Consider the following 15,089-nt stretch of genomic DNA (forward strand, 5'->3'; position numbering starts at 1 on the left):
ATTAAAAGAATTGTTGGAAGGAAGAAGGGGGAAACATCCTCTCATGCACTAAACAAAAAGGGTGGGCTGGGGGTGGTAGTATTTTGAAAGTCAGGGCTAAAGTACTAAGTTACAGTGCCAGACATTAAGGAAATTGGATTTTATCCTGATGGCACTGCATTCCATAGCAGCGTTTAAAACAGGACTTGGATGTTACCAGATAAATGCATTAGGCAAATCATTCTGATTACATTTAGAGAACAGCCTGGAAAGGAACAAGAATAGAGGTTGGGAGACCAGCTAGGTGGCTAGTGCCACAATCTAGTAAGAGATAAAGTTGGTCTGACCTAGGTAGTGGTTGTGGGAGTAGGATACAAACATTCCAAGCTAACTACGTTCTAGAACTCATCAAACTATCTCCAAACTATCTCCCTTAGTTCCTCCTGCTGAGAACACCTTACCTTACCTTTCTTGCCTGGCTAACGGCTACTTATTCTTCATATTTCAAGATAGATGTTACTTTCTCTAGAAGCTTTCCCTCTGTCCAAGACTCCCTAAGTATGGAAAAAAGAACAACCACGAAAGAACAATCATTCCTGGTCATGTCAGTCTCACAGAGCATAGCTATTATCAGCTTTATTAGTAACCTATTGAATAAAGATAACAAGAAAACTTCACCCTTTTAATTTCAAAAAATGGAATTATAACAATCTGACATTTACTTTGGTGCTTGAGGTATATTGCAAATTTGTTTATTCACAAACTGATGCATTTTTAAAATAAAGCACCCAAGCAGAAAAAGGAGAAAAGTAATTAATTTTCCCTATATAAAGCTCAAACTCATTACTTACATTTCTGTCCTTGAGAAGTCTATGTGCTAATCTCTACTGAAAGACATTACTATGAAATAATATGTAACTATAAAGAATGAAATGGATCTTACATGTTGACAAGGAAAGATATATATTATGTGGAAAAAGGCAAACTGTAGAACAGTATGTAAAGTAGGAGCTATTTTCTGTACCATGTTTTGATTGTTCATGTCTTATGCCAAGAACACAACGGAAGTCTTGGAGAATACACACTAAATATTTATAGTGGTGGATAGATAAAAGAAGGTCTTTTATTTTCTACTTCATACAATTTTAATTCTTTTGTATTATTTGAAATTTTGTTCCAATAGAAATATTTGTAATTTACAAAGAAAGATGTGACTAAAAATATGAAGGTTACTAACAGATTTATTAATACGCTCTCATCACAAATTTAAAGGCACTTTAAAATTTCTAAACTTTCTCCGAAGCCCAGTCATCACTGACAATGTTTTAAAACTTTACGCAATGATTGTAAACCAATAAAACCTACTGTATGAGCTCAATAATGAAATTTTTTAAATGAGAACTAAAATTCTAAAATTACAGACTTTTTAAAGCTAAATTAATGTTATTAATAGCTCACATACAGTCATTCCGCTAAGTTTATAGCACTCTTCTATAGATCTGAAATTTGACCCCTGGATTAGTTTTCCTGAGCTGCTATGAGAGATACCACACAATGGGTTGGCTTAAACAACAGGAATGTATTGGCTCATGATTTGAGAGGCTGAAGTGCATATCAAGGCATTGGCTAGAAACCTTGACTTCTCTTCGGTTTGGTAATGTTCAGGCTAGTTGGCAATCTTTAGATTCCTTGGTTTTCCAGTCTTATGGCAATGTCCTGTTGACTTCTGGTTCCTCCTTATGGCTTTCTCTGATTCGGGCTTCCAGTTTCTTTCTTTTTTTAAGGCCTCCAATAATACAGATTAAAACACAATCTTATTCATTCAGTTAGGACACACCTTTACTTAAAATAACATCTTAAAAAGATCCTATTTACAATGATTTCACATTTACAGAAATGTGGATCAAGACAAGACCACATCTAAACTGGAGTATATAACTGTAGGTAACCTACTACAATCCCCTGGAAATTATAGGAAATATCTGGGTCAGCAAAATAATATATGATCAGTTGGCAACCCAATAGCTATTTCACAAACTCCCTGGCCTCCTACCCACCTGCCTTCTTTCATACCGAGAGAACACTGATGCCACTCTTCTCAGTAGATGATTGTTAAGGGGCAACCATTTACAAATTCAAGGGGTGAATCTTCACGGTCTGCGCCAATTCCATAAGTTTTATTCCCTTTATATATTAGGCATTGCTTTGGCTACAAAGGGAAGTGGGTATGGGCAAGGGAAATGTTCCTTTTATAAAAAGGACAAAATTTCTGCCTCTGGTTGTCATTTGCGACCTGGAATACCTTGGCAGTCACTTTGGAGTCACGAGGTGAAAGCGCGCTCACACGGTATGAGTGGTAACGGGAAGACCAAAGGTACGTACCTCCTTGATGACAGTGCGGAGCTGCTGAGTTAGTCAATCCAGGAAGTGCCTTCCCTTTAGACTCCTAGTTATTAAGGTCTTGCTAATAAATTCTTCGAGACTCTAAAATTGTTTTTGATTGCTAGAATAATTCAGACATATCATTTGGGGGAAATCATACATTTATTGAATAAATGTTTATTTAGTAACAGCAACACAATTTCTTAAGAAAAGAGATGAGTTGAACTCCCCCAACAGAATGAAACAATTTTCCTTTTTCCTCAGGTTTAGCTTGAATCTATAATCTTATCCTTTCCTTTAATAAGTGTCAATATACACAAAATATTTGGAGGATCTGCAAATTATCCTAAATATTTTAGGATAAAAAGCTGTTTAAGAATAGTAATCTCTATACATCACAATACACCAAAGACACCATCATGCAGCTTTAGAACTACTCCTAATCAAAAACTTAATATTTATTTAAAATGCCTGTGAACAATTCAAACACCTATGAGCTCTTCCAGTTTCCAATTTCAGGGACAAGTACAAACTACTGTGCATGCATGTTCTGGGTAATATGTCCGATCTCCTTCATGGGTCTTCTGTTATTGTGTCCATCAAAAGTCAGTGGTCCAGCTCTCAAATACTAATGACAATGTATGTGAATACTACTAAGTTTTGAAAGGATTCAATACTAAAATCCTGAATTATTTTCATACCACATTCTAATATTCCCTGAAGAGATTTTATTCAAAGATTGAAAATAGCTATTTTCTAACACAAAGTCAATTTACTTTTAAAATGGAGTATGTTATGTTCTTTCCACCAATTTTACCAGGGGTTGCTATGCATAAGTGTATAAATATGCTCACATATTCATATTGTATATATAAACCAAACATATCCAAAGGTTCCATATCAGTTAAGTTTGATGTTATAATGTCTGACCATAGACTGTCCAAAGTATATTCATAGTCTTTAGTGGTAAGAGAAATATTCATTTCTATCTTTTTTATCCCCATATTTTTTTTAAGGCTCTCTTTTGTTTGAAAACTGAGTTTATGGAAAATTCTAAAGAAATAACCCCATCAGACATTTGGAATTACTGTAGAAATTAGGTGACAATGCATATTTTTCCATTTAAAAGTAAGTTCGACGTTGGTTTCAAACTGATTTAAACTGATTCGTTCAATACACTATTCTAAGACTATATTCTCTTTATTCTATAATTCCTAGTGCATGAATAACATCAATATTCATTTTGAGTTTTAAAAATAGAAGTCTTGTACTACCCTTTAGCTTCTGTCTTAAATTTATATAATTTTGTATTAATGATTTAGTTTCAAAAAGTTAAACAATCAGAACATAGTTTAGTAAGAGTTTAACAGGCAAAAAAAAATGTTGCTTTGGCAATGTATAAAAGTTATACTACAAGTCATTATTTAATCTACTCTTATTAAATATTAAAATGCAATAAGGCAATTACTGTTTTAAGACAGGAAATTACATTTAATAAATGGATATCTAGCCCATACCTGTTATATTGCACCCCTACTTTATTCCTCTATTTACTCTAAGGAACTCAAAAAGTTATTTTAAAAAACCAATCTGTAGTCTTCTTTTAAAAACTGATTACTAAGATCTTACAATACAAACTTCTGAAAAAGAAGACACTGAATAATATATTTTAAGTTTTTTCCCCTGTAACAGGTTTCTGCTGTCTCCTATTCTCTTGAATCCATTCATAACAGCTCAACTGAAAGTATACCTATTAAGGAATAAATAGTTGTGATATATTGTTTAAGGTGCCACTCAAGACAGGGTAGTGATTCCCAAACCTGACTTCCCATCAGTATCATCAGGGAAAAATATGAAATGAATTCCTGAGCACCTTCAGCCTTAATAAAGCAATGTCCCACTCCACCTCCTCCCAACCTCCCCTAATGAATCTATATGGTCAGCCTTGCATAATCCAACATTTGAGATGAGTTGAGGACAAAATTAAAAAGAAAGAGATATACATCATCATATTTCCACAGGTCCTAGCTCACAAACTGGGATCTAGTGAAAAGATAAAACGTCAAGTAGGTTGACTGGGAAACAATTCTATCACCCACAAATCAAACAAAGGTAGCTTCAGCCTTCCCTGATGCTTGGAGGGCTCATAAACTAAACTAGAGGGCAAACAGCAAGGTATAGGGTGTGGAGGATTCAATGAAAAACTGAATGTTTCTAGACCATTTCTCTCCATCTCCACTTCTTAATTTTCCTGCTCTCATTCCACCTTTTCTCTTACTTTGCCACTTGCCATTCTCACTCTTACTCCCTTCTCTTTCCTCTCTTCTTTTCTCACTTCCTTTCCTTTCCATTTTGGGGGGGGGGGGGGGAGAGGGGTCATTCTTTTACATCATTCTTTTCTCCTCTAGCTTCTTTCTTAAAAATTCCTCCTTACCTAATATAAACATTCACACTGGAGATATAATGTATGTCAGAAAACATTCAAGCTAAAGAAACAAAATGATCTACAGAGGAGACAACAGGGGAAAATATAATTTCAACAGTAACACTGGTGTGGCATTACCCAAGCCACAGAGAATGTTGAAATTCATTACCTCTTCTGAGTCTCATCATCTTGTGAGGTTTGCCAGGCATATTGATTGTAATTAAAAACCTACAGCACAGAGAAGGTTAAATGATATGCCTGGGTCCCTAGAACTAGATCCTTGTTCAGAGTCTGGTCTTCTTTTTGTTACACCAGTAACAGTGACTAGAGGCAAGAGAGGGCCTTGAGTAAGCAGATACAGTGTTTCAGGCTCTAAAGCTTCCAAAGCTAAGCTCGTTAACTTAAACATGATGATGAACTGTTTTTCATAGGGAAAATAAAAGTATATATTTTCTTAAAATGCAAATATATGTTTTCTAAAGGTTTTCCAAGTTCTTTTAAGATGGCTACTTATAAAAATGAAGTTTGACTACTGTTAAAAGTCATTCAGCTTAGGTTCCATGCACTAAAGTAACTTTCCAGAAACCTACAACATTCAGATGGGCCCCCAGAACAGTTAAGTCCTGAAAATGCAGAGGGGCCATCCTCTCCAGAACATCAACTAGTTCCATCCCCCTATCCCATATTATCCATAGCCCTCTCTAGTGGTAAAAAGGTTAGAATGGGCATAGCCCAAATACCCTAAAGAATGGGAGAAAGATCAAAGGTGATGGTGGAGTTATACAGAGAAGGTAGAATTTAACAAATGAGTATGATTGCTGAATTATTATATTGATATTTCTTTTAATTTCCAGTATCTTAGGGCAGCTAGAAGTAAAAACCTGAAATTGGGAATTGTTACCCATACCAAACTCTGAGATCTGTTCTATAACTAACTGTTGTAATGTGCTTTCAAAGTTATTGCTTTTTTTGTATGTTATTTTTCACAAAAAAGAAAAAGTCAATTGTGATGATAAATGTACAGCTATATGATGATACTTGTAAACCACTGATTGTACACTTCGGATGATTACAGGGTATATACTATATACTAAAAAAATAAATAATTTTAAAAAAAGATCAAAGCAGAAGGTAGAGAAGTTAGAATTTAACAAATGAGTATGACTTCTGAATCATTATACTGATATTTCTTTTCGTCTCCAGCGCCTTAGAGCAGCCAGAAGGAAAAACCTAAAACTGTGGAACTGTAACCCATAACAAACTCTGAAATCTGTTCTATAACTAATTGTTGTGGTGTGCTTTGATATTTATTGCTTTTTTGTATTTATGTTATTTTCACAATAAAAAAATTAAAACAAAACAAAGTCATTCAGCTTTGGTAATACTGTAACCCAGAGTTATTTTTGAGGTCAGAAGTGTTCTAATGCATAGATTCTAAGAATATATAATGCAATCTATATAAACTGCATAGATAATACCACATTGTAGGAAAAGAACGTTTATACTGAAATAAAATATGTTCTATAAGTAGTCCATCTATAACTTAACTTCATTAACCCTGAGAACTGTGTAACTTGACAATTCTCAAGGAAAAAGTTACTTTGTCTCTAGGTAAATTTGGAAAAGTCATTTTAATATTGTTTTGAATTTCTTTGATAGTCTTTTAGCTAAAACTAGTCCCTATGTGGCATTTTCATCAAAACTCAATTTATGGTAAAATGACTAATTGTCAGTTCTCTATAAACTGGATGAAGAACTTTCTAACCCACCCACAATGCAGAGTGTGTGAGCCACGATATATGTGCTGGACCAGAGTATACAGTTCAGCTATATTAAACTATGCCCATATTCTACATGGTCTCAGTCCATCATATTAGAGTCCATGGGGCTTAGGTTCGCTTTTCATTGAGAATTTAAATCTTAAGGAAGTAACTAATAATATAAATTTGTATCTTGTCAATAACTACAGGTGTTTCTCTATTATAATATTTCAGAATCACATTTTACAATCCATCAAATGCCTGAGTTGTGGTATCCTAACTTTCAGCTTCCAAGCTGTCAAAATTACTTTCAGTGGTCCCCAAACTAGCTGACATTAAAATCAAAAGAAGTGTTTGTTAAAAACAAAATCATAAACCAGTGTGGCTCTTTTCTACATCCTGATTCTAACAAGCCAACCATAAAAAGGTCTTAAGCAGAGAAATTTGCTCAAGGACTGAATATTAGAAGAAACTAAATGGCTGTTGTTACTTTTGTTAGGTAATATTTCCTTGTGGTTACCAAATTATTTCGATGTTTTTAATAAACATACTGAAGTGTGTAGTGGTGAAATAATACGATATCTGAGATTAGCTTTAAGACACTTCAGCAAAGAATAAAAAGGATAGATGAAGCAAATATAGTAAAACATTGATAACTGATCTGGGTGATGAGTACAGTCATCATACTCTTCTATTTTTTCCTACTTGTTTAAAGCGTTCATTAAAACAAAACAAACAACAAAGTCTCCAAAGGCTGAAGCCCAGGAATCTCTTTTTTTTTTTTTTTTTTCATTTTAACATGGGCAGGCACCGGGAACTGAACCCAGGTCTCCAGCATGGCAGGCGAGAACTCTGCCACTGTGCCACCGTGGCCTGTCCAGGAATTTCTTTTTTAACAAGCTCCTTACAAAGAGTTTTATATATTATATAGCCAGGCAGCATTAGTCTCCATTTATAGACTACTAGAAATCTATGATCTTATATACATCCTTCTACGTAAGAGGCTCAATTTCAATACAGTTCACAGGTTCTTAGATTGATCGTGGCAGTCTGCCAAGGAGGTACAGATTGTACAATCTAAATGTATCTATGTTAAAAGTACTGGGCTGATTACCAACTTTAATATGCTTTTCTTACTCATTCCCTCCCTCAATCTGTCCCTGATTGAACTGTAAAAAACAGAGTAAAACTGTCCTGACCATCTCTTTCTGCATATTCAGTGTCTCTACAGAGGGCACTGATTACTTCATAAAGCTCCTATTTTCCTTCCTGATTTTCCCTTCTCTAGGCACTAATATATCAAAGAGAGAAAAAAGATGATACCATATAGCACTTGGTAAAATGAGATATGTGGCCCAGCATATCATATGCTAAGTACTCAGAATCTATCACTATATTAGATAGCAGGTCAAGAATGCCAGGAAAAGTAATATTTTCCTCATCTTCATGATTAAAAAATATTAACAGTCTTAAGAGGTGTTCAAAAAAGGAAAATATGTACATTAACCTAATCAAAACTTTTTTCTAGAAGTCAAATGTAGCAATCTGCACCATCCTCCAAAACTGTCCACTTATAGTAAGGCTCTGTACATTTGCTTCTTCTAACATCTTGCAAAGCCACTTTGAGGTAGAAAAAAAAGTTTAAATGGACCACTTTTCCCCACTTCATTAAACCTACACTTATTGTTCACAGGAAACAGTCCATCACATTTTCCACCATCAGATTAGTGTACTATACTATTAAGGCTCTCACTTCATTATCAGGATAATAGTTTTTGCTTCCAGAATGCCCAGTAAAGCTGAAAATTTTCCTTTAAAGTGATAAGAAATTTTCCCAAGTAACTATTTAACAATCTTATATCTGAGTTTTGGCAAGATACTTGAGCAAATACAAAATGAAAATACCACTTTCACAAATACATAAATACACAAAATCCCACTGACTGAAACCCCAAAGTTTTCACTGTTTTCCCACTTTCTTAACAGCTCAATTTTAAGCATCTTATTTATAACCCAAAAACAATTTTAAACATGATTGTCACAAAAATATTTTAAAACAGAGATGAAATGTATAAAGGCACACACAGATTGTCAATGATTGTTGTATCAGTTACATCACATTTCTTTAGAAACAGAACCTTTTCTGCTCCTGTAAACAACTTTGTCTCACACATTTAAAGTGAGGTTAGTGCTGACATTAAATTATTGCTATATTCACAGTTTGAATGTTTCCATTGTGTTTGAGGTACATTTTCTCCATCCACACACCCATACAATTCTCACTCACTTGAGAATATGAATCAATGGAAGTTCATAGGCTATAACCATTCAATAACATTTTCATCAATACTGGAATAATAGCAAATAATGCTACAAAACATCAGATTCAAAAATGTTTTCTTGAGGCCCAAGGGTTTAACTTATTCTTCATTACATAAACATGCTCCCATTTAACCTACCTCAGGAAAAAATATTATTCTGAAGATACATAAATAATTACTTCCTGAACACTTCATCTAAGACTATCCCTTTGCACTTCTGATATTCTGTTGTTTAATTCAATTGACTTAGCAGTCACCAAAGATCACCTTTCATTTGGTGGTTTATCGTAACGGTCTCTTACGCTTTTCATTAGTTGTTTGATAAATATTTTGTAAATTTTTCCACAGTATGTATGCACTGTCTTTTGTAGTTCCAGTTCTAAAGGTTTTAATAAGGAACGGACCTTGTCAACTTCAAAAGAGCACTAGAAAAAAAGGGGAAAGATACATGTAAAAATATAATTAAGATATCTTGCAAAAAAGTTCTTCAATAATTTAATATTTACAATCTCCATTTAAAGTCTCACACAAAGTATATGCTCACAAATATTTTCACTGAATTAAACAGAACTATGATCTCACAGTAGAGAAAGAAGAGTCATCGTAAATCCTTGGGGGAATCAGGAAAAATTCTTTAGGAAATGAAGGGGAGGGATTCAAGGTCAAAGGAAGGACAAGTTCAAGGGCAGAGAGGACATGGAGATACTGGGCTGAGATGACGACCAAGAGCTCTGACTGTATCTGGGATAAAATAATGAACGTTGAACTAGTTAGAAAAAAGGGGGGGTTGAGGGGACTTACAATCCATGTATTCCATACTACTCCAATCTCCAAAAAACACTCTAATTAGTGCTGAGGCTGGAATGGAAAGCAAAGAGATGGACGCATGGAAGAGAAGGAAGGCAATATGATAGCAGAGTTCAGCATTTCCCAAAGAACTCTAACTACTCAGGTGCTGTGCTGGTTTGAAAGGATGTGTGTCCCCTAGAAAAGTCATGTTTTAATCTAAATTCCATTTCATAAAGACAGAATAACCTCTATTCAATACTGTATGCTTGAAACTGTAATCAGATCATCTCCCTGAAGAGTGGTTTTTAAACTGGACTAGGTGATGACATGTCTCCACCCATTCAAGTGGGTCTTGATAAGTTTCTGGAGTCCTATAAAAGAGGAAACATTTTAGAGCATGAAAGACGCAGAGAGAGAAGAGCAGAATGACATGGCCACGAGAAGAAGAGTCCACCAGCCAGAGACCTTTGGAGATGAAGAAGGAAAATGCCTCCCAGGGAGCTTCCTGAAACAGGAAGCCAGGAGAAGAAGCTAGCAGATGACGCCATGCCTGCCATGTGCCCTTCCAGATAAGAGAGGAACCCTTACCGTGTTCACCAGGTGCCTTTCCAGATGACAGAGAAACTCTGACTGTGTTCACCATGTGCCTTCTCACTTGAAAGAGAAACCCTGAACTTCACTGGCCCTCTTGAACCAAGGTATCTTTCCCTGGGTGCCTTAGATTGGACATTTCTATAGACTGTTTTAATTGGGACAGTTTCTCAGCCTTAGAACTGTAAACTAGCGACTTACTAAATTCCTCTTTTTAAAAGCCATTCCATTTCTGGTATATTGCATTCCTGAGCTAGCAAACTAGAATAGGTGTCTGCCCAGAAGAATCACAAACATAAATGCATATGAGAATTGCTAAACATTATTTACTCTTATGGGGATTCATATAGCACATGAAAAAACTGTAAAAAAATAAAACAAAATATATCTATTGAATGTTGCTTGGCCCACTATTTCCAAAGTATATTTTGACTGGGAGTTCTTTTTTACTATAAATTATGTTACCATCCTAAGGAATATATTTTAGAAAACATTCTAGTAGTGGTTAAATGGAAATAATTTGTGATATCATATTTTAAATGGGTATATTGTGTTATTTAGTATTTTAAACCAGGTATATTTTCAATTAGAAAGATAGATGAGACTTGAAAATAGAACATTTTATGTGTAAGTCTGAAGTCACTTAAATATGCAAGATCACAAAGGAAATCCAGAACCTGAAACCTTGGCTGCAAATGACTGAAGTTTTCTTACCCTGACACTGGGAGGGAAACAAAAATACCACCTCCATCACAATAAGTGAACTAAAAGAACTGCAGCCAAACTATACAGAATAGGAGGAGCTCAGGGGCTTTATTTATAATCTGAATTTTAACAGTGTAGAGAGCCAAAGAGATCGTAAACCTTGATATCTCTTAAACAAGAAGATTGTAAGCAATAACTATATGAAATGGAGTGATTTTTAAAAACAATCACAGAAACTGAAGATAAAAATATCTAAAATTGTTGCAGACAAAAAAGGGAGGGAGAAGCTTAATTAAGAACAAGATAATGAAAATATATGATGAAAATAATAACAGCTAGCATATGTAGTGCTTCCCACACTCCAGGAACCATTCTAACGGCTTTAGCCCTCACAACAACCTTACAGGTACTGTTATGGGTTGTATCCTGTTTCCCAAAAAGATACGACGAAATCCTAAACCCTAGTCCACAGAATGTGGCCTTATTTGTAAATAGAGTAGTTAACAGATGGAATTAGCTAATGATGTGGTCATACTGGAAGAGGGCAGGCCTGCAATCCAATATGACTGCTGTCCTTATAAGATGAGGAAATTCGGACACAGAGACAGACTCTCTCCTACAGGTTTTAGATGGAGAATAGCCCGGTTGGATCCCTTGATTTCTGACATCTTGTCTCCAAAAGAACTGTGAAACAATAAATTTCTGTTGTTTTGAGCCACCTAGTTTATTGTACTTTGTTACAATAGTCCTAGAAAACTATTATAATCCCCACTTTACAGTGAAGTAACTAAGACAGGGAGAGAGAATTTTCCCACAGTTACAAAGCTCCTAAGTGGGTAAGCAAGGATTCTAACCCAGCAGTGTCACTCCAAAAGCCCAAGCACTTCACCACCACATAGTAACGTTTATCCAAACAAGCAAACAAAGCCCAGCCAAATAAGCTTCAAAAAATCCAGTTGAAAGATGAAAAACAATTTACAGTGGAAAACTGAGAAAAGTGCTGTAGTGTATATAGATATGGCTAAATTTGCTTGGGTTATAAGTGGCAGTCAGGCTAAAGAAGGTACCCCTATCAAATGACACTGTCAACATTTCAATGTTTGCAAAAAACATACTTGAACAACTGGTGGAGAAGCAGATAATAATGGCAAAATATAAATCATTTCTTACTATACATTAGCATTAAAATGAAAAAATTGCAAAGGTTAAGTGTTAGATGAAGACTGCTGATTTCAAGGACTTCATTATTGAGGTTTGGTTCATGTGATATAAATCACGGTGTTTGTTGTTAAAAGAAAAGAAGTTTTTTCTTCACTGAGGGAAAAAAAAAAGTATTTTGGTAAGTATTTTCCTGAAATAAAAACAGCACCTCTCACAAATTGGACCTTTTCTGTTCACTATATAAAACACACAATTTGACCTGTAAGGAAAAAGATAATAAACTACTAAGATTTGTGCCTATAAAAGATAGCGTAAAGACGATGCACCTGCCATTCACCTAACCTCCTGTAGTGTCCAGAGAATTGTGAAGCACATAACCTGCATCGAGGTGCTCCCTTTTCCAGGAGGTCTGACCTCAGGCCTCTTTACACAATGCCTGTGGTGCCTGACTTGTCCTCACCTTTCCCTTTCTGCCTGGTACCCATCAGCCCTCAAAACTCAGTTCAAATGGTAGCCCCTGAGAAGCCTTTCCCAACGCAAATTCCCTTTTCCCCTGCACAGTATCGGTGCTGGTTTGAAAATATTATGTACCCCATAAAAGCCATGTTCTAATCCTGATCCAATCTTGCGGGAGCAACCATCTCTTTTAATCCTGATTTGATATTGTATGCAGAAGCTTTTGACTGGACTGTCTCCACAGAGATGTGGCATACCCAATTGTGGGTGTGACCTTTGATTAGAGGGAGATGTGATTCCATCCATTCCAGGTGGGTCCTGATTAGTTTACTGGAATCCTTTAAAAGAGGAAACATTTTGGAGAGAGTCAGAAATGGCAGAAATGACAGAGCTGACAGAAACTTCAGCACAGAGCTGACACAGATGTTGACACTTGGAGAACAGAGACTTGGATGTTTAGAGATGCTTGGAGCCCGGCAGATGTCAACATGAGATGTTAAGTAAGCCAGAACCTGGAGAGATCCAAGGGAATTCAAGAGATGAAAGCAAACCCCACATGAAGTGAAGTGAGGAACCCACACACAGAGGCTGAAAGCAATGGAGCCCAGGAGCAAGAGTGCCAGCAGATGTCAGCCATGTGAATTCCCAGTTGACAGAGGGGTTCCTGAACCATCAGCCTTTCTTAAGTGAAGGTAACCTCTTGTTGGTGCCTTAACTGGACATTTTCACTTCTTTAGAATAGTAAACTTGTAACTTACTAAATTCCCCTTTATAAAAGCTGAACCAGTTCTGGTATATCACATTCTGGCAGCTAGAAAACTAACACAGTAACCTACACACAAACTTTTAGGAATGTTATACTTTATAAAAAAAGAGTGTCAATTGAAAGGCAGGAAATAAGTAGTGAGGCTACGATGATCATAATTAAACAACTTCAAGCATTTCCAAAGAACAGAACATGTTTTTAAAGTATGGCAGAATGGCAGGGTAACAGAGAAATCACGATTTAAGGGATGATTTTTATTACTGAATCATTATACAGATATTCCTTTTTTGTTTTCTAGTACATTGGAATAGGCAGAGGGAAATAACTGAAATCTTTAAATCCAACTACCTTGACCTCTAGTAATTGCATAGTCTTTATTTTCTGCCCCTGTGATCATAAAAACCTTGTGACTAACGTTCATTTGTGCCCAGTTATCCAGCTTTAGAGTATTGTAATCTAAAGACAGCCCCCAGTGTTGATTAATGAAGGGTCTTGGTTCAGCCCAGAACGAACCCACCCGAAGTATAAAGTTATCCTGATAACTGAGACTGGATCTAACCAAAATGGGTCTGCCTGACATGCATAGTAGCTTAGACGTTAATCTAAAAGTCACCTATAGTGGGTGGTACAACGGTGGCTCAGTGGCAGAATTCTCGACTGCCACGCTGGAGACCCAGGTTCGTTTCCCGGAGCCTGCCCATGTCAATAAATAAACAAATAAATAAAAATTAGAAAAACAAAATAAAAATTAAAAACTAACAACAACAAAAAAAGGTCACCTATACCTCATTTTGCCATTTTCTTACATACATTCTATGACTAAACATGTAACCGATCTGTGCATGCTCAATAATTAAATCACCTCTAATTATATCTGGGGCCACTGTGCTCACTACCCTAAACCCTGACCATCCTTTTCTCTAATAAAACTATCAGAATTACTACAGTTTGGGGAGACAGATTTTGGACCGTTAGGCCATCTGCTCTCCTATTAAGCGCCTAGTAATAAACTCTTTCTCTCTTTGAAACCTGGTGTCTCAGGAATTGGTTATTAAGCGCATTAGGCAAAAGAATCCACGGCCTTTGTCCGGTGACAGTAGTTCAATCCAACAAATGATGAGTGTCATCTATATACAAGGAGATACAGTGGCAGAGAAACAAAAATACCTAAGATGATGATCGCCACAAGACGCTCTTGCAAAGATACTTATGCAAATATAAGCAGGGTGTAGATTAAATCAAAGTTAACACAGAAACACCATGAAATATAATTCAAAATGAAATACATAAAACAGAAAATACAATATAGAGCAGTAAGATATTTTGTTACCATACTGAATTTGCAATCTTAAAACTTAGAATATTTTTTATTCGTTCATAACTAACATTTAACAAATATGGACTATAAAATCTGATTCACCAGCAGACATATAACAGTGCATTCACATTTAAAAGACAGTTCACATCTTTTATAATTCATAGATTGTTCACTGTATTTCATGGCTACAACTAAGCCATGACAAGTTATGCTATAACTTGCATAATTACCTTTGTATAAGGGCAAGTGTTTAAAAAATTACACATCTCAATGAATTATAGATAAAAGAAAATAAAAACACTAACTAAAAGCACCATAAAAACTGATTAACTTTATTAAACTAGAAAATGAATAGATAGAAGCCATAGCTAACCAGACCTATAATAGAAAAATCATTCAATATTTGTAATCATTTAAAAATAAGATTCATTTTTTA

General features: G+C 35.5%; 1 protein-coding gene across 6 annotated transcripts in view; it reads right to left on the minus strand.

The window, feature by feature from the left end:
* Window positions 1-4,715: 4,715 nt before the first annotated feature.
* Window positions 4,716-15,089, minus strand: part of GXYLT1 (glucoside xylosyltransferase 1) — a 55,021-nt gene continuing 44,647 nt past the window's right edge. For all 6 annotated transcript variants that reach the window (XM_077170581.1, XM_077170580.1, XM_077170582.1 and 3 more), the window contains one exon: window positions 4,716-9,292. In XM_077170581.1, the coding sequence (XP_077026696.1) occupies window positions 9,131-9,292 (162 nt within the window). In that variant the 3' untranslated portion in view covers window positions 4,716-9,130. The remainder of the gene's footprint in view (window positions 9,293-15,089) is intronic.

This window comes from Tamandua tetradactyla, chromosome 7, assembly GCF_023851605.1.
Source record: "Tamandua tetradactyla isolate mTamTet1 chromosome 7, mTamTet1.pri, whole genome shotgun sequence".
In the NCBI taxonomy this organism is placed as follows: Eukaryota; Metazoa; Chordata; class Mammalia; order Pilosa; family Myrmecophagidae; genus Tamandua; species Tamandua tetradactyla.